The sequence below is a fragment of the Salvelinus fontinalis genome, chromosome 9 (genome assembly GCF_029448725.1).
Source record: "Salvelinus fontinalis isolate EN_2023a chromosome 9, ASM2944872v1, whole genome shotgun sequence".
In the NCBI taxonomy this organism is placed as follows: Eukaryota; Metazoa; Chordata; class Actinopteri; order Salmoniformes; family Salmonidae; genus Salvelinus; species Salvelinus fontinalis.
Window position 1 is genome coordinate 9,860,530 of NC_074673.1, and position 20,176 is coordinate 9,880,705.

General features: G+C 43.8%; 1 protein-coding gene across 1 annotated transcript in view; it reads left to right on the top strand.

Moving 5' to 3' along the window:
* The window catches only part of LOC129862034 (PDZ domain-containing RING finger protein 4-like), a 122,731-nt gene extending 103,215 nt beyond the window's left edge, over positions 1 to 19,516 (top strand). Inside the window, exons 5-8 of the mRNA XM_055933349.1 lie at positions 4,139 to 4,201; positions 7,107 to 7,208; positions 12,337 to 12,450; positions 13,358 to 19,516. Of these exons, the coding sequence (XP_055789324.1) occupies positions 4,139 to 4,201; positions 7,107 to 7,208; positions 12,337 to 12,450; positions 13,358 to 14,932 (1,854 nt within the window). The 3' untranslated portion in view covers positions 14,933 to 19,516. The remainder of the gene's footprint in view (positions 1 to 4,138; positions 4,202 to 7,106; positions 7,209 to 12,336; positions 12,451 to 13,357) is intronic.
* The last annotated feature ends 660 nt before the right edge of the window (positions 19,517 to 20,176 follow it).

A 20,176-nucleotide genomic window follows, 5' to 3' on the forward strand; every position in this document is an offset into this window, starting at 1 on the left:
CTTAGTCGCAAATGAGTCTTCCAAATGGACAATGACCCCAAGCATACTTTCAAAGTTGTGGCAAATGGCTTAAGGACAACAAAGTCAGGGTATTGGAATGGCCATCACAAAGCCCTGCCCTCAATCCTATAGAACATTTGTGGGCAGAACTGAAAAAGTGTGTGAGAGCAAGGAGGCCTCCAAACCTGATTCAGTTACACCAGCTCTGTCAGGAGGAATGGGCCAAAATTCACCCAACTTATTTTGTGAAGCTTGTGGAAGGCTACCCAAAACGTTTGAGCCAAGTTAAACAATTTAAAAGCAATGCTACCAAATACGAATTGAGTGTATGTAAACTTCTGACCCACTGGGAATGTAATGAAAGAAATAAAAGCTTAAATAAATCATTCTCTCTACTATTATTCTGACATTTCACAGTCTTAAAATAAAGTGGTGATCCTAACTGACCTACGACAGGGAATTTTTACTAGGATTAAAAGTCAGGAATTGTGGAAACTGAGTGTAAATGTATTTGGCTGAGGTGTATGTAAACTTCCGACTTCAACTGTTTATCTTAGTCCATTCCGCACTGACGTCGCTCGTCCATATATGTATATAGTCTTCATTTATTCCTACTTAGATTTGTGTTTATTGGGTATATGTTGTGTAATTGTTAGATATTTCTTGTTAAATATTACTGCACTGTCGGAGCTAGAAGCACAAACAATATGCTACATCCGCAATAACATCTGCTAATCACGTGTATGTGACCAATAAAATGTGATTTTTGTTAATTTAACGCGGGACCTATATTGGTTATCAGGATCTTTATAAAACTAGAATGTCAACTGGAATTGCTTTTCTAATGTAACAGAGTTAAGAAAGAAAATATTTTTCTTTAGCTCAAATGGTTGGTACGTTGTCAAGGAGGGTGGTCACTTGTCTTGCGAGCAGAGGATCACTGGTTGGAGCCCGGTATGGTGACAGGGACAATGAAGGAAGCTTTACTGTTAGCTGCACACTGACGTCCATTTCATTATATCAATAATTGATGGTTCAACACGTTCTAATGAACCTGCAGTTATTTTTACTACACTCTATACCTCTATATTTGCTTATAGATTTGTTTCTTTATGCAACCATTGCAACCCCCTCAGGCGAAAACAAGCCAGCCTTTCATAAGAGTTTGGCTGGGGTTAGAAGCAACTTTCACGCATCTTTGGTTACTTGCTTCTTGATTTCTTTGTGAAACACACCCGCCTGCAACTAATAAACAACTCATCTGCAACTTGGTTGCAACTTTTCAACTTTGTGCATCTAGTTGCAAGCAAAAAATTTTTAATATATATAAAAAATAAAAATATTTTTTTGCAAGCAACAGCCAATCAAAACAAATACTTTTGTCACATGATCCATTCAAAGGTTCGGAATTCCGACCTAGTTATCATGTCAACACAGCTGGCACACTCAGTGCTGTGCAACCCGTGATCAAGGTTGACAGAAGAGACATTAGCACAATGATAAATGTATACACATTATTGGTATCATGGCTAGTCATGGTTTATGTACATGGTTTGGCAGTCAATAAATAACATTTTCAAAGTGAAGCTTTCCCTGACCAGTTTCAACTGAAATTGTCCACCATGAACTGTGCTAGCTAGTTTAATTTGGTGCTAGATTTGTTATCTCGTTGCTAGCTAGCTAGCTGTGTTGGTGTTTGCAATGTCATTTTGGCTAGCTAGCTAAATTGTACAGGCCACATTTTGTCTATATCTATGCTGTTACAATAACCAAGTGGTTGGATCAACGCAACTAATGAAACCACGATGTAAAGCAGCAGATGACATCGGTGAGTTTAGAATTCTCTAACAATATCACTGAAGCAGCTTCAATTTGATTGGCTATTGTGTGAAAGTTGTTTCGTGTTACTCCAGCCACTGCTGGTGTTCTGACAGTGGATGAATCTCCAAAGTATTTTCCTCGATTCTTTAGATCCGCTCTCTTCACCCTCCTTCTAAAAATGTCAGTAGGTACGCGAGGAATCGAGAAATATACTTTTGAGATTCACTCTGTGTGTCAGGCAATTGTCAGAGCTGAGAGCAGAGTCCCTCTTCAGCCCGTTGACCTCAGAGTAGCACTTCTAATGAGTGGTCCTTTGTGAATGACCAGACATACGAGCACGCACACACACACACACACCAGACGCAACATGAAAATGGAACACTCAGGCTGGCCCAGCTATCTCAGGAGATCCCGCCTGATTGGACAGAGTGAAACAAATGGCTCCAGAAGGCAGAGTTGAAGGAGTGGCCTGCCCCTTCGTTCAGTATCATTAGAACACAGAATCATGGGAAGGAAGAATCATGGGAAGGAAGAGGCATGGGAAGGCTGAGTCATGAATGGGCTGTGTAAGGAAGGCTGAGTCATGGATGGGCTGTGTAGGGAAGGCTGAGTCATGGATGGGCTGTGTAAGGAAGGCTGAGTCATGGATGGGCTGTGTAAGGAAGGCTGAGTCATGGATGGGCTGTGTAAGGAAGGCTGAGTCATGGATGGGCTGTGTAGGGAAGGCTGAGTCATGGATGGGCTGTGTAAGGAAGGCTGAGTCATGGATGGGCTGTGTAAGGAAGGCTGAGTCATGGATGGACTGTGTAAGGAAGGCTGAGTCATGGATGGGCTGAGTCATGGATGGGCTGTGTAAGGAAGGCTGAGTCATGGATGGGCTGTGTAAGGAAGGCTGAGTCATGAATGGGCTGTGTAAGGAAGGCTGAGTCATGAATAGGATGTGTAAGGAAGGCTGAGTCATGGACGAACTGTGTAAGGAAGGCTGAGTCATGGACGAACTGTGTAAGGAAGGCTGAGTCATGGATGGGCTGTGTAAGGAAGGCTGAGTCATGGATGGACTGTGTAGGAAAGGCTGTTTAGGCAAGTGTGACGCACTTAAGCGTAGTGGGTGCTGAGTCAGGCGCAGGAGGCAGAAAGTACTGAGTAGTGCTTTAATTAGGCACAGGGAAGAAATCGTGCGCGCCAACATACACGGGCGCAAACTAACATGTTACCCCAAAACAGGACCAAACAGTCCAGAGGGAAACCCCAAAACCAAACACGTTACCCAACAACAGGACCAAACAGTCCAGAGGGAAATCCCAAAACCAAACACGTTACCCAACAACAGGACCAAACAGTCCAGAGGGAAACCCCAAAACGAAACACGCTACCCAAAAACAAGACCAAACAGTCCAGAGGGAAACCCCAAAACCAAACACGTTACCCAACAACTACCACACACAAACACAGAGGAAACATTAAGCCCGCACAAAGAGCAGGCGGGCCGACCAGCTTAAATAGCCCAACTAAACGTAAACAAGAAACAGGTGTAACTAATGAGACAAAACCAACAGAAAAGGGAAAAGGGATCGGTGGCAGCTAGTAGACCGGTGACGACTACCGCCGAGCACCGTCCGAACAGGAAGAGGAGCCACCTTCGGTAGGAGTCATGACAGGAAGGCTGTAATACATACTATGTATTTTCTTTGTGTCTGGAGTGTTACGTCGATGGAAGGTAGAGTTTAGCCCAGCAGGGAAACCAACTGATAAAGAAACAGATTACACACATGAACCAACGAATGAACAAACACACACACACACACACACACACACACACACACACACACACACACACACACACACACACACACACACACACACAGTGTTGTCCCTGATTGTAATAGTCTATTTGACAATCCCCAGGCGTACGTCCTCACAGGTTTTATAACTCTGTTCATTTAGCTGCTGCAGAAGTAAAGTGGCATTTGATACCTGGGCTGGACAGATTCTATAACACATTCTAACATCGAAGGTATTTCTGTGGCAGCAGTGGCTTCAACCAATCAACATTTGGTGTTGAAAGAGATCCTTTGTCTGGACGTAATGTATAAGAGTAGATTGTACTACCTACTGAGGTGTTCTATAATAATAATGGGAACTAAATGAATCTTGGATATCATAAGACGTTTAGACAATGCTTTTATAAGTTAGTATTCTCTGTTAAGGTGTATATGTATTTGTGTATGGGATGCTGTATTAAGGCATTTTGGCAAAATTCCAAAAGGCAATTTTGTGTTCCCTCTAAGCATTGAATCTAACAAGCTCTCACCAACAGGTTGGGCCAAACAGCATCGCTGCAAGGGATGGACGCATCAGAGAAGGAGACCACATTTTACAGGTAGGAAACCATTTAATTCTATGTTTCTCTCTCTCTCATCACTCTCGCTCTCTCTCATTTTTCTCTCGCCTTCTCTCCTCCCTCATCAGAGGTGACTTAAACCTATTTTATTTCACCTCCCTCTGCCATTGACTGCCAGCACAAGAACTCATTCATTTTTAATGGCGTCACAGTAAAAGGGAAGCTCACTCCCTCTGTGACAGTTAGCGATGAGGAAGTGTCCCTCTGGCTGTTTTAGTTACCGACTCAGCATTCGACTGAGCTTTCTAAGCGCTGTAAGAGCAGTTTAGGGATGCACCTCGTCCGGAAATATCCCCCACCCGCCTCTGGATAACACACCCGCCCACACACACATTCAGGCACGCACGTGTACACACACACACCCCTAGGGGAGACAGAGTTCCCTCCATCTTTTTACCCTTAGCTCCATCCCTGGGCCAGGGAGGGTCGGAAACCCTGGAGTAGGCTGGACACATGAAATTGTTAACAATGCTTACATTTTTTTTTAAAGCATACGCCATGGAGCCCAGTTTCATAATATTACCATATGTCCTAGCTGTTTGCCATAGTGTTGAAGTTAAGGCATTTTTCAATTAATTCTATTGAGCACCGTGGCACCAACTCGCCTTCCGAACTTTCTATTCCCAGCCCATTGTTCTACGTCACAATGCCTGCGTCACTATTGTTGGCAATGAGACCAGCCCACATTGAAACGTAAACAACAACAAAAAATGACTCATGGAACTCTGAGGATGTCCCGTTGTTTCCTATAGGGGAAATATAGCTATGTCTGTCTATTTCGCCAAATATCTCGCAATTTGTATATTTAAATTTTTTCAAATCGGACAGCATTTTAATCAGGATAATCTCCTCTTTCTAATTACATAAGGTTGGGCAGCGTACTCTGCTGTCATTGATCACTAGACAAAATAGTCAGAAGTTTTCATTTTTCTCTTACTTCCTCATTACGCAGACATAAGCACACTTGGCACCATCGAGGTGCGGATGTTTACTTTCTACACAAGTTGGTCTTTTTCAGTTTCGTCCTTAAGAACAGATTGTAGTGGTAAAATAAAAAGGGATACATATTTTTGTGCCATTTAGGCGAAATTGAATTCTGAGCATCACTCCAGTCAGAAGAGGCTCTGCAAACGTTCGATACCATTCATTATGTATGGGCTCGTGCTAGTGTTCCAGCTTAGTCAATGTTATTTTGCCATTTTGACTCATTCTATTGTGCAGCCTACCTGGAGGCTACTAGTACCCCCCTAGGAGAGTCTTCCAGTGGACTGGTTAGAGGCCCAAACAACAGAGTCAGTGGAGCTGTCCTCTATTCTAAGGTTCAGGGAAAGTTGTGTACACAGAAAAGGGGGATGTTTTAAGGTGTAATATATAGAATTCAGGATCCTAGTGAGGTTGGTGTTTTGGGAGGTACGAATAGAATAAGGTCATATATTTGGAGGGAGAGGCAGATTGACAGCTCTTTGTAGAGAGAGTGGTGGTAATGGGAAGTAGGTAAACACAGGGTGCTTTAGACAGAGCATTAATGGTTTTGGGAGGCAGAAGCTTGCTACAGTAAAGAGAGTGCGAATGCTATAGAGAGAGGAGAAATGCTTTTGGAGTTAAGGACAGAGGTAGACGATAATGTTTTTCAGAGAGTGGTCGGTTTTCAGTTAGTGTGTTCTCTGAACAACAGAGTGATGTGTATCTGAATAGGGGTTATTGAGTGGGAGAGAGGGAGAGAGACAGAGGGAGAGAGACAGAGACAGACAGTGAGACAGAAAACGAGAGAGAGGTGGGTACACAGTGCTGTAATTAAAGGAAGAGGATGGAGGACGGGTAAGCACTGTTTGGTGAGACATACGGCCGGCGCTTGCTGCTTCCCTCATTTTCTGCCGCGTTGTGTGTGTTGTCCGTGTGTCTTCTGTGCAGTACAGCACATGTGTTGTGTGACTGGTTTGAGCTGCGAGGGGTTTGGGTTAGTGGTTGTGATCCAGGCCACCACCCCATCCCTCCACTATTCTCCCCCGCTGACAGGGCCATTACTCTGGGCAGAGGAAAGCGGATCCCCCCCCCCCCCCCCCCCCCCGTCACGGCCCAGTTAATTGTGTGGGGCGTCTGGATGTATAAATGTGCGTTGCTTCCGGATGCCGGATGCCGTTCTAGTGTAAACGGTCGGTCCATGGACTACTGTCCCATTCATAATCAATCAAAGCTTGGTCCTGCCTGCCTGGCTGGCCTGCTATGGAATGCAGAGTAGACACAGACTGCAGATGCACAGGAACCTTTAGCTTTATGCCAACCTGGCTGGCTCTTTCTACGGTGTTTGAGTGAGATTAAAGAGGGACCTTTTCCTTAGTGTGTGTGTGTCTGTGTGAATAACAGTGTGTGTGTGTGTCTGTGTGAATAACAGTGTGTGTGTCTGTGTGAATAACAGTGTGTGTTGTGTGTCTGTGTGAATAACAGTGTGTGTTGTGTGTCTGTGTGAATACCAGTGTGTGTGTGTCTGTGTGAATAACAGTGTGTGTTGTGTGTCTGTGTGAATAACAGTGTGTGTTGTGTGTCTGTGTGAATAACAGTGTGTGTGTCTGTGTGAATAACAGTGTGTGTTGTGTGTCTGTGTGAATAACAGTGTGTGTGTGTGTGTGTGTGTGTGTGTGTGTGTGTGTGTGTGTGTGTGTGTGAATAACAGTGTGTGTGTCTGTGTGAATAACAGTGTGTGTTGTGTGTCTGTGTGAATAACAGTGCGTGTGTCTGTGTGAATAACAGTGTGTGTTGTGTGTCTGTGTGAATAACAGTGTGTGTGTGTGTCTGTGTGAATAACAGTGTGTGTGTGTGTGTCTGTGTGAATAACAGTGTGTGTGTGTGTCTGTGTGAATAACAGTGTGTGTTGTGTTTCCCCCAGATCAATGGGCAGGATGTGCAGGACAGAAAGGAGGCTGTAGCGGTGCTCTCTAGTGAAGATACTAGGAAATTCCTACTGCTGGTCGCCAGGCCCGAGATACAGGTGAGCTCACACACACACACAGATACAGTACAGTAGGAACATTGTGTTACTGGTTACCAGACCAGAAATACAGGTGAGTTTACAGCCAGTTTTACCCCAATATAAATGTTCTTACCTCAGTAAAAGTTTTTTAAACTCTCCCTTTAACACACCCGTACTGTAAACACAGATAGTTCTATACTGTAGGTCCATAGGACCAATATCCCTTTAACACACCCGTACTGTAAACACAGATAGGTCTATACTGTTGGTCCATAGGACCAATATCCCTTTAACACACCCGTACTGTAAACACAGATAGTTCTATACTGTAGGTCCATAGGACCAATATCCCTTTAACACACCCGTACTGTAAACACAGATAGGTCTATACTGTTGGTCCATAGGACCAATATCCCTTTAACACACCCGTACTGTAAACACAGATAGTTCTATACTGTAGGTCCATAGGACCAATATCCCTTTAACACTCCCGTACTGTAAACACAGATAGTTCTATACTGTAGGTCCATAGGACCAATATCCCTTTAACACACCCGTACTGTAAACACAGATAGTTCTATACTGTAGGTCCATAGGACCAATATCCCTTTAACACACCCGTACTGTAAACACAGATAGTTCTATACTGTAGGTCCATAGGACCAATATCCCTTTAACACACCCGTACTGTAAACACAGATAGTTCTATACTGTAGGTCCATAGGACCAATATCCCTTTAACACACCCGTACTGTAAACACTGATAGGTCTCTACTGTAGGTCCATAGGACCAATATCCCTTTAACACACCAGTACTGTAAACACAGATAGGTCTATACTGTAGGTCCATAGGACCAATATCCCTTTAACACACCCGTACTGTAAACACTGATAGGTCTCTACTGTAGGTCCATAGGACCAATAGATCAGTCATTAGAGTTATTTTTATTCATGACATCCTGAGTTATACACAACAGCCAAAACATAAATATACCACTTGTGTTTCTTAGATGAAACACTGCAGGGCTGTTACATGCTCCTGTATAGACCATGGACACCACCTCACATCGTGTTTTATTTAATCGACTCCCAACGGTACGCCATAAAAACTAATGGCAGGCTAATATGCTGTGAGTTCAGGCCCAAGGCCATGGCGAATAGTCTGTGTGTGTGTTAGGGGTGTGAACGCTTTAAATGAAACTGGGATCCTTAAAGTTAAGAAAAATCCCTAACCGAAAAACAATGTTCTTTTTTTCTTCGTTTCTTTTACGTAGATGCAGAAAGTAAACTGTAGGTCAGTTTCCTCAACAACTAAGAGTGTTAAAGCGAGAGGCTCAACTCCTCCGCTGTTTTGGTGCCCTGGTTACCACGCTGTGAACGGCATGAAACAAACCCATTCACATGCACAGATACTATGTGTGATTGTGTGAGAGCGAAGTGTTACATGTCACTCATTTCAATATCCTAGCACAATGGTCACAGACCTTTTCTGAGTCGAGATCCCTTTCTGAGTCGAGATCCCTTTCTGAGTCGAGATCCCTTTCTGAGTCGAGATCCCTTTCTGAGTCGAGATCCCTTTCTGAGTCGAGATCCCTTTCTGAGTCGAGATCCCTTTCTGAGTCGAGATCCCTTTCTGAGTCGAGATCCCTTTCTGAGTCGAGATCCCTTTCTGAGTCGAGATCCCTTTCTGAGTCGAAATGCAAGTCCAGATCTACCACTCTTCTAAATATGACTTAAAAAACCTAAGCCTGTGCTACATTAACCAATTAAAAACAGTTATGTAGCAATGAGGTTTGTACAGTAAGCTATAGGCCCAATACATTATCACTGCATATTGACTATGCTTGAATTGCCCTGTCATTGTTGTTCTTCTCAGACCATTATGAAATTATATTTAAAAATTGTAGGTGTATGATCAAACTGGTAATAGATCATTTGTTGTATTACTTGTGAGGCACAGCAGAGTGAGCATAATAATTCTTTTTTTTCCATTTTACTGGACTGATGGCCTGCATCTGATGGTCAGTCTGAGGGGAAGGAGCAGATGCCTCTCACCAGCTCTCTCTCCCTCCCTCCGCTGAGAAAAGGGGACACAGTCTTCCAGCTGTTGACGAAACTGACTTCGCACTGCATGATTTCTGCCTCATGCACCAACTTACACAAAGTTACACCTCAGACCAGAGGAAGTGAAATATTCCTTGATATCAAAAAAAGAAACAAGCTGCTAATAATAACAAGAATGTAATCTTATGGGAACACTTTCCTGTCCTCATTCATTACAGCTGCAGTGCAGGTTGTACTCATTCATTACAGCTGCAGTGCTGCTTGTACTCATTCATTACAGCTGCAGTGCTGCTTGTACTCATTCATTACAGCTGCAGTGCTGCTTGTACTCATTCATTACAGCTGCAGTGCTGGTTGTACTCATTCATTACAGCTGCAGTGCTGCTTGTACTCATTCATTACAGCTGCAGTGCTGCTTGTACTCATTCATTACAGCTGCAGTGCTGGTTGTACTCATTCATTACAGCTGCAGTGCTGCTTGTACTCATTCATTACAGCTGCACTGCTGCTTGTACTCATTCATTACAGCTGCAGTGCTGGTTGTACTCATTCATTACAGCTGCAGTGCTGCTTGTACTCATTCATTACAGCTGCAGTGCTGCTTGTACTCATTCATTACAGCTGCAGTGCTGCTTGTACTCATTCATTACAGCTGCACTGCTGGTTGTACTCATTCATTACAGCTGCAGTGCTGCTTGTACTCATTCATTACAGCTGCAGTGCTGGTTGTACTCATTCATTACAGCTGCAGTGCTGCTTGTACTCATTCATTACAGCTGCAGTGCTGCTTGTACTCATTCATTACAGCTGCAGTGCTGGTTGTACTCATTCATTACAGCTGCACTGCTGCTTGTACTCATTCATTACAGCTGCAGTGCTGGTTGTACTCATTCATTACAGCTGCACTGCTGCTTGTACTCATTCATTACAGCTGCAGTGCTGGTTGTACTCATTCATTACAGCTGCAGTGCTGCTTGTACTCATTCATTACAGCTGCACTGCTGCTTGTACTCATTCATTACAGCTGCAGTGCTGGTTGTACTCATTCATTACAGCTGCAGTGCTGCTTGTACTCATTCATTACAGCTGCACTGCTGCTTGTACTCATTCATTACAGCTGCACTGCTGCTTGTACTCATTCATTACAGCTGCACTGCTGCTTGTACTCATTCATTACAGCTGCACTGCTGCTTGTACTCATTCATTACAGCTGCAGTGCTGCTTGTACTCATTCATTACAGCTGCAGTGCTGCTTGTACTCATTCATTACAGCTGCACTGCTGCTTGTACTCATTCATTACAGCTGCACTGCTGCTTGTACTCATTCATTACAGCTGCAGTGCTGGTTGTACTCATTCATTACAGCTGCACTGCTGCTTGTACTCATTCATTACAGCTGCAGTGCTGCTTGTACTCATTCATTACAGCTGCAGTGCTGCTTGTACTCATTCATTACAGCTGCAGTGCTGCTTGTACTCATTCATTACAGCTGCAGTGCTGCTTGTACTCATTCATTACAGCTGCACTGCTGGTTGTACTCATTCATTACAGCTGCAGTGCTGGTTGTACTCATTCATTACAGCTGCAGTGCTGGTTGTACTCATTCATTACAGCTGCAGTGCTGGTTGTAGCGTGAGTGGAAGTAGGAAGAATACACACGTGTTGACAGTGCTGAATAACAACTTAAACATGAACTTACTCATAAAAACAGCATATATTTGCTGTATTCATTGAGTCACTCTAGTCGTGGTTTTTTAAGTTTTTAAATCTCACAGTATCAACTTTCGAGGCTTTCGAGGCTCAAGGAAAAGGTGCAGACACGGTGATCTGAGCTATCTGATTGGCCAGTGGTAGGCCAATAGGTGCACTTGATTTGCTCTCTGGGCCTGCCGGGTATGCAGAGTTCTACCTTCAGACACATGAAATGGTTCAAAATGGGAACACTGCCTTCCCTGCGCTAGGGCTGCTGAATCAAGTGCATCTACAGCCAACAGGGCGAAAGGAAAAATAAAATAAGAACGCAAGGCTTTACCTTTGTTTTTTTTTTACATACATCTTTGGTAATCGACTAGGAATACCCTCGCGATCGACTGGTTGGTGACCACCTTCCTGGCCTATTCATTGGTTTTCTGCTTTACTGAAGTTGCAAGATACAGCTCATTGCGAGATACAGCTTTTGATTGCCGATAGATATGCCTAGTGCCTGATGGCCAACCTACCTAATTGTTTTAATGGAGAATCCACAAACAATGGCAGTTTAAATGTTAAGAAAATGTTTCCATTTGTCACATCCCTAGTGTGTGTGTGCGCACCACTGAGAACGGCGGATGAGCCATGAGCCAAAATGGACTCTCTTCCTTCCCCTTTTAGTAATTAAATAAGTCTCTCACAGTCTAAAGTCCTGGCTTCAGCGTATCCCATTTAGTTTGACACAAGCAGACAAAGAGATCATGAAGAACACTGAGGCCACAACAAGCTGGCCAATCAAGAGTAACAACCAGCTGGCCATTCAAGAGCCACAACAAGCTGGCCATTCAAGAGCCACAACAAGCTGGCCATTCAAGAGCCACAACAAGCTGGCCATTCAAGAACCGTAACAAGCTGGCCATTCAAGAACCACAACAAGCTGGCCATTCAAGAACCATAACAAGCTGGCCATTCAAGAACCACAACAGGCTGGCCATTCAAGAGCCACAACAAGCTGGCCATTCAAGAACCACATCAAGCTGGCCATTCAAGAGCCACAACAAGCTGGCCATTCAAGAACCACAACAAAACACACCTCATGAATATCTGGCTTTATGAAACTGTTGATAGATCATGTATGAAGGTCATGAAGCCTGACCACTATGTGTATGTATTGACTCCATCAACAGCTTCATAAAGCAAGATATTAATGTCTTGTTGTGGCTCTTGAATGGCCAGCTAGATGGTGTAAGGGTTTATCATGTTCCTGTTTAAATCCTCTCCCTCTCTCTCTCTCTCTCTCTCTCTCTCTCTCTCTCTCTCTCTCTCTCTCTCTCTCTCTCTCTCTCTCTCTCTCTCTCTCTCTCGCTCTCTCTCGCTCTCTCTATCTCTCTAGCTGGAGGAAGCGTGGTTGGATGATGAACACAGTGAATTCCTGGAGCAACTGAAGATGGAAATGTTGGAAGAGCAACAGAGAGAAGAGATGGAGCTAGAGGCACTTCAGGAGAAGGTGAGACCACACTGCCGCAGGGACAGGCCAAAGAGTTTATCACAATTAGTTGTACACTCTCCCACACATAGCACATACCTGTAAAGCTCATCACCAAAGCGACACACCAAAGAGTTTATGTACTGTAAAAATGACTTTAGGGTCTCTATGGTCCACCCTCAGACTCTTTGGAAAAACCTGTGAAAATATGTAATACCCTTGGAAAAATGGTGTGTTTTTATTGAGAGATTAGCAGGCTGTGAATGGGTAGATATGGAAGTTCAAAGATGGAAAAGCTATTGGGGAAGAAGTGGCACCATAGTGGTACAGAACTCCACAAGAATGGAGGGAATCCCAGTGGAGAACCGTAGTGGTACAGAACTCCACAAGAATGGAGGGAATCCCAGTGGAGAACCGTAGTGGTACAGAACTCCACAAGAATGGAGGGAATCCCAGTGGAGAACCATAGTGGTACAGAACTCCACAAGAATGGAGGGAATCCCAGTGGAGAACCATAGTGGTACAGAACTCCACAAGAATGGAGGGAATCCCAGTGGAGAACCGTAGTGGTACAGAACTCCACAAGAATGGAGGGAATCCCAGTGGAGAACCATAGTGGTACAGAACTCCACAAAAATGGAGGGAATCCCAGTGGAGAACCCAAAGCACTGACTTAGAAGTTCAGAACTATTTCAGACGTTCAAAATTTCAGAAACTACACTGGGGGGGGGGGGGGGGGGGGGGTTCTGTAATAATACTAAAGCCCTTTGTGGGGGAAAAACTCATTCTGATTGGCTTGGCTTGGCTACCCAATGGTTGCATGTGGTGTTTATATTTTTGTTCAGTATAGTTATAGTATAGTTACCTATTATTTCTTTACATTGGGGGTAATTTCAGTACTGATTATATCATTTTTTCTTTATTACAGGCCAAAGGAGAAGAGGATGACATCACTGCCACCTGTTCCTCCAGAACTCAGGACAGCGGGCTGGGGATGTCGTTAAGGAACAGCATCGACGCCCCCGACCACAACGCCCTCCTAACCCACATCCAACGAAGACTCTCCCAGTGTCTGAGGGACAGACAGAACTGTTCCACGCGTCTGGACGAAGAGGAGGAGGAGGAAGAAGAGGAGGATGTTGCAGAGGATGGCGATCGGTTCCAGCAGCTCCTGGAGCTGAAGTGTCAGATCCGTAACAGCGGAGAGTACGACCTGATCTATAGCAGACGCAGCACTATAGAGTGTAGGCTGGGAGAGCCGGCCGGTGGCGTGCAGCGTGAGCTCCGCATGCTCAACGACGAGCTCCGTAGCATCGAGCTAGAGTGCCAGAACATCATGCAGGCACACAAGCTCGGCAAGGGGCCGGTGGGGTCCCAGTGGGACCAGGGGCAGCAAGTGTTTCCCCAAATTGTCTGCCCCACACCCAAGGACCAAAGCTCCCACCTGGGGTGCAATGACTCACCTAGAAGAAGCAAACTGGTGGACATCAACGAGTGTCCGGAGAAGCCGGAGAAGTCAGACAAGGACAGCTCGAGTGCCTACAACACTGCAGAGAGCTCTCGCAGCACGCCGCTGGCAATGGACCGCTCCCCTGAGCACTCCCTTCAGAGGAGGATGGTGACCATCACCAACCAGAGGAACCTCCGCAGCAGCATGGCCAGCCTCCACACTACAGCCAGCCCCAGCCCCAAACACCGGCCCCTCCACTGGGCCCCCATCCCAGGCAAGGCCAGCAGCCCCGACCACAGCCTTTACCCCTCCGAGTCGGACAAGGTGGCCCCTGCAGACAACGAAAGGAGTGGGTTGGGGAACTGGAAGGTGAAGCCTCAGCCTCCCAGGGCCTCCCAGATCCCTTACCTATCCCCGTCCCATGACTCCCAGCACCGCCAGCCCAACGCCAACATCCCGGCCCACGCTCGCCACTACCAGAGCTACATGCAGCTGATTCAGCAGCGCTCGGCTGCGGAGTACGCCCAGAGCCAGCTGAGCCTGCTCAGTGGAGTCAAGGAGCCCCAGCTGAGCCCCGCCATCGAGCCTAAGATGGAATGGAAGGTGAAGATCCGTTCGGACGGCACGCGCTACATCACCAAGAGACCCATTAGGGACAAGATCCTGCGGGAACGCGCCCTGAAGATCAAAGAGGAGCGTAGCGGAGGGATGACCACCGACGACGACGCTATGTCCGAGATGAAGATGGGGCGGTACTGGAGTAAAGAGGAGAGGAAGCAGCATCTGGTCAGGGCTAAAGAACAGCGGAGGAGACGGGAGTTCATGCAGCGCAGCCGACTGGAGAGCCTGAGGGAGAGTCCTCAGAGCAGCAGCGAAGGACGCAAGGAGGTCAGCATCATTGAACTGAGCCACAGGAAGATGATGAAGAAGCGCAACAAGAAGATCCTGGACAACTGGATGACCATTCAGGAACTGATGACTCACGGGGCCAAGGCCCCTGATGACCCCAGGGCAAAAGTACATAAGGCCTTCCTGTCGGTCACCACTGTATAATATACAACAAACACATAACAATCTATAGCAGTGTTTCTTAACCGTATTCATACCAGGAACCAGCAAGCTATGGCCCTACCCCGGTGAGCAACATCCCAGGGACCGGTGCTGGTCTCCAGACCGGAATTTGAGGAACACTGATCTACAGTACCCCATGTGGTATTATATACTTGCCTCGTTCAATGTGGCGTTTTTATGAGGGCGATAGGAATATTTTTCACAACTTTGTTACCCGAAAAATAGCATTTTCTAAAGAATTTTAACCAATGGTTTCCATGGCATTTAAAAAATCTGTTTTTCATTATTTCACTCTGTTCCAGAAACACTTTTGTATGAGATTACTGAGCAATTATTTTTCTTAGTTCATCCTGTAAATGTAATTACCTGCATAGTGTTCAATTATTTTCATATTTCTGTTCTGTTATACAGTGATTCCAACCCACACAGGTCAGAATATTTGTATGTACTCCCTCAGGGGGAGAGGCGTTCAATTCAATGTACAGTACAGAAATCCTACTTCCTGCAGGTCTAGATTTGATAAACCAGCCATTTCGTTTGTCCTTAAAGGGACACTTCGGGATTTTGGTATGAAGGAAGTTAGAGGTAAGTTTCGCGAGCCAATGCTAACTAGCGTTAGCGCAATGACTGGAAGTCTATGGGTATCAGCTAGCATGCTAGCAGATTGGGCTCCCGAGTGGTGCTCCCGATGCCTCTAGCATCTCAGTGCTAGAGGCATCACTACATAACTTGGTTCGATTCCAGGCTGTATCACACCTGGCCGTGATAGGGAGTTCCATAGGGCGGAGAACAATTGGCCCAGTGTCATCCGGTTTAGGGTTTGGCCGGGGTAGGCCATCATTGGAAATACAAATTTGTAATAAACTGACTTGTCTGATTAAATAAAAAAATAAAAAAAATAATGATTCCCATAGACTTAGTCATTGCGCTATTAACAACTTCCTTCAAACTGCACGCAGAGACATAAAAATGGTATCCACCAGTTCATCTGACTCTGGGGAAGTAGATAAAGTGCCTCTGCCAAAATCCAAAGTATTCCTTTAAAGATCATGAACAGTCAAAATAATGTTTTTCATGAAATTGGATAATATTTGGATGAAACTAGATCGAAGTATGAAAAATGACTGGTTCTTCTACATTGGTAAAGTTTGATCATAGAGTCACTGGTCCCCCCCCCATATCAAAAACGTGGATTCAGGAGGTGGGATTATTAAGGGGATAGGGTGACATCACTCTAACTCTCTCATTTAATACATCAATGGTAACATGATATTCTCTTACCTAATTTAAATAAGTACCGCCTTGTAACCAACATCGGAGAAGGTGTGTTTGCAGAAGGGCATGGTTTTTATAGTTAGATAGCTACTCTACTAGTGACAACATATGAGTGTAGGGTGTCAGCAAATACAATTAAAAGTTTACCCTATTCATCTAGAATGGAAAAGATACTTACAGTTGAAGTCGGAAGTTTACATACACCTTAGGCAAATACATTTAAACTCAGTTTTTCACAATTCCTGACATTTAATCCTCGTAAAAATCCCCTATTTTAGGTCAGTTAGGAGCACCACTTTATTTTAAGAATGTGAAATGCCAGAATAATAGTAGAGATAACTATTTATTTCAGCTTTTTTTTCTTTCATCACATTCCCAGTGGGTCAGAAGTTTATATACACTCAATTAGTATTTGGTAGCATTGCCTTTAAATTGTTTAACTTGGGTCAAACATTTTGGGTAGCCTTCCACAAGCTTCCCACAATAAGTTGGGTGAATTTTGGCCCATTCCTCCTGACAGAGCTGGTGTAACCGAGTCAGGTTTGTAGGCCTCCTTGCTCGCACACACTTTTTCAGTTCTGCCCACCGATTTTCTATGGGATTGAGGCCAGGGCTTTGTGATGGCCAGTCAGGAAGTTAAAGCTTGGTCGCAAATGGGTCTTCCAAATGGACAATGACCCCAAGCAAAGTTGTGGCAAAATGGTACCTTGACTTTTTTGTCCTTAACTCATTTTGCTACAACTTTGGAAGTATGCTCAGGGTCATTGTCCATTTGGAAGACCTATTTGCAACAAAGCTTTAACTTCCTGACTTATGTCTTGAGATGTTGCTTCAATATATCCGCATAATTTTTATTCTTCATGATGCAATCTATTTTGTGAAGTGCACCAGCAAAGCACCCCCACAACATGATGCTGCCACTCTAGTGCTTCATGGTTGGGATGGTGTTCTTTGGCTTGCAAGCTTCCCCCTTTTTCCTCCAAATTTAACAATGGTCATTATGGCCAAACAGTTCTATTTTTGTTTCATCAGATCAGAGGACATTTCTCCAAAAAGTACGATCTTTGTCCCCATGTGCAGTTGCAAACCGTAGTCTGGCTTTTTTATGGTGGTTTTGGAGCAGGGGCTTCTTCCTTGCTGAGTGGCCTTTCAGGTTATGATGATATAGGACTTGTTTTACTGTGGATATAGATCATTTTGTACCTGTTTCCTCCAAGATCTACACAAGGTACTTTGCTGTTGTTCTGTGATTGATTTGCAGTTTTCGCACCAAAGTACGTTCTTCTCTAGGAGACAGAATGCGTTTCCTTCCTGAGTGGTATGACGGCTGCGTGGTCCCATGGTGTTTATACTTGCGTACTATTGTTTGTACAGATGAACGCGTTACCTTCAGGCGTTTGGTTCGTACTTTTGATCAATTTCCAGACTTGTGGAGGTCTACAATTTTTTCCCTGAGGTCTTGGCTGATTTCTTTTGATTTTCCCATGATGTCAAGTAAAGAGGCACTGAGTTTGAAGGTAGGCCTTGAAATACATCCACAGGTACACCTCCATTTACTCAAATGATGTCAATTAGCCTATCAGAAGCTTCTAAAGCCATGACAAAGGCACAGTCAACTAAGTGTATGTAAACGTATGACTCACTGGAATTGTGATACAGTGAATTATAAGGGAAATAATCTGTCTGTAAACAATTTTTGGAAAAATTACTTGTGTCATGCACATAGTAGAGTTCCTATCCTACTTGCCAAAACTATAGTTTGTTATCAAGAAATGTGTGGAGTGGTTGAAATACTAGTCTTCATGACTCCAGCCTAAGTGTATGTAAACGTCCGACTTCAACTGTATATGTCTAGGTTTTCAGCCAGCATGGAACAAAGAGGGAGGGGCAGGAGAAGGGTCGTTCAAAACTCCGATGCAGTTGTCATGTCAACACATCCGTCAGTACTGCTGTGAACCGCATCACAAGAGACATGCCAAACGGGAAATTTATTTTTAAAAAGATTGACATCATTGATGCAATTTCAGTGTTGTTTGAGTTGCTTTGTGAATCACCAAATTAGCTTGAGATGATTTTACAGCAACGCTGCTCACTGCATCCAAGTTGCTTGACATTTCAAAGAGATGCCAGTCAAGGCGAGCTCATCAATATAAGCTTTCCGCCTTCTCAGCCTGTTTTTTTTAAACATTCTGGTAGTTTGCCATGAGAGAAAAAGTTTCAAAATTTTCGAGCATTTCTATCCAAAACAGATATTAGGGGTGATATTTTAGTCACTCAAAACCCTATTTTAGATGTGAATCAGAATGACTGTTCGAGACCTTTAAGATGTGAACACTTATTTGAAAATCCAAATGCCTAATGTTTAAGTTTTAATGTCCAGAACTTTCTGCTGATTCCACACACACATACAACTAAAAGTACAAACATTGATATACCAAATAATGACACATTTCTTCATAACAAGATAGTAAAGAGAGAACTTGGATTGAATGCTTACATTTTCTACATGCATAAAAGGGACCACTGTTGATATGATACTTTTATAGCCAAATCAAGAATGTATCAAAAAAACTGTGGACCATTTGCATTTCCCTTTGCAACCATTTGAATTGCAAAGGGTTATTTTATCTCAAGAGGCTTTGAAGACAAGCTGTCTGGCTTGACAAGCTGTCTGCATCAGGAGTTCCAATATAGTACTGGTACACCCTCTCTTCATAAGATTTAGCATATTTATGTTCACATTATCCTTTATTTTTCCGTATTGTACAATGTTAAAGTTTCTCAACATAACCTAAACAGTTTCCAATTAAATTTAAAACATTTGTTATGAACTGACTATTGTTCTCTGGTGCTGCTCAAAGTTGAGCTCAAGATTCATCTTAAAATAAGTTAAGAGTACTATGTTTTAACAATGGCGGATCGTTGAGGAGCACACACACACTCTGTACCCTTGTACTTACTAGTTATGGATTGGATGACTGCCGGTGTGCAGGACTCATAACTTGGCAGTTCATTTCCCAATTGTGAAATCAGGTTTCCATACACAATAACTACACACATTCCAGTCTGGTTCAGTACTACATAAAACGTACTTGCTGCAAACGTCTCATTTTCAGTTAAAATATTGTAAATTTGAACTTTGAAACCAACTCCTGTATTTGTTTTATGTCAATGGTCTTATTTCGAGTAATATGTAGTTAGCACACTTGTAGCCAGGTAAACGTGTGGTATAATTGTGATCATTGCAAAATGAAATGAGAATAAATGATTGCTTTGTTTTTCTTTAGGAAACCCCTGCAGCACTGTGTTGACTCTGTCCTTCAGTCCAGTTTTCTATTCACAAGACACCATATTACTTCTAACCCAATTATGTGTGAAATGGCTGTTAAAGGGCTGCCCCTTTACCTTTGTGGCAAATTTGCTGCAAACTAAATAGTGTGCCACAAAATGTTGCCAAAAGTTTGCAAACGTTTGCCACTAGTGGTAAATCTGCAGCAAACCTTTGGCACAATAATATTTATTGCTACTAGGGGCAAACCGTTCACCAGAGTTTTTTTTTGATGACCAATCGGGGATTAATATCTGATTAATATCTGTTGGAAAATGTAAACCAAGCTGTCTAGCTGCCTACCAAAGGTGTCCGGTGAGTTTCTAACATATTAATTCAACTTTCTAATAAACTTTAACATTTTATTAGCTAAATGAATCCTAGTTAGCAATGTCATGTTTTATGGGATAGAGTGAAACACATTTTGTTGATACCAGTTTCAATCTGTCAGCACCACTGACTGACTGGCTGCGCTTAACTAGATAACGTTAGCTATCAAATTTTTGGCACAATCCATCTGATATGTAGCTAGATAGATAACTAAGTATTTGCATTTAATACCATTATGCATGTCAACTACTTCCAGTGTCTTCCAGTGTCTCTTTCCAGTGATCCTGCCGACC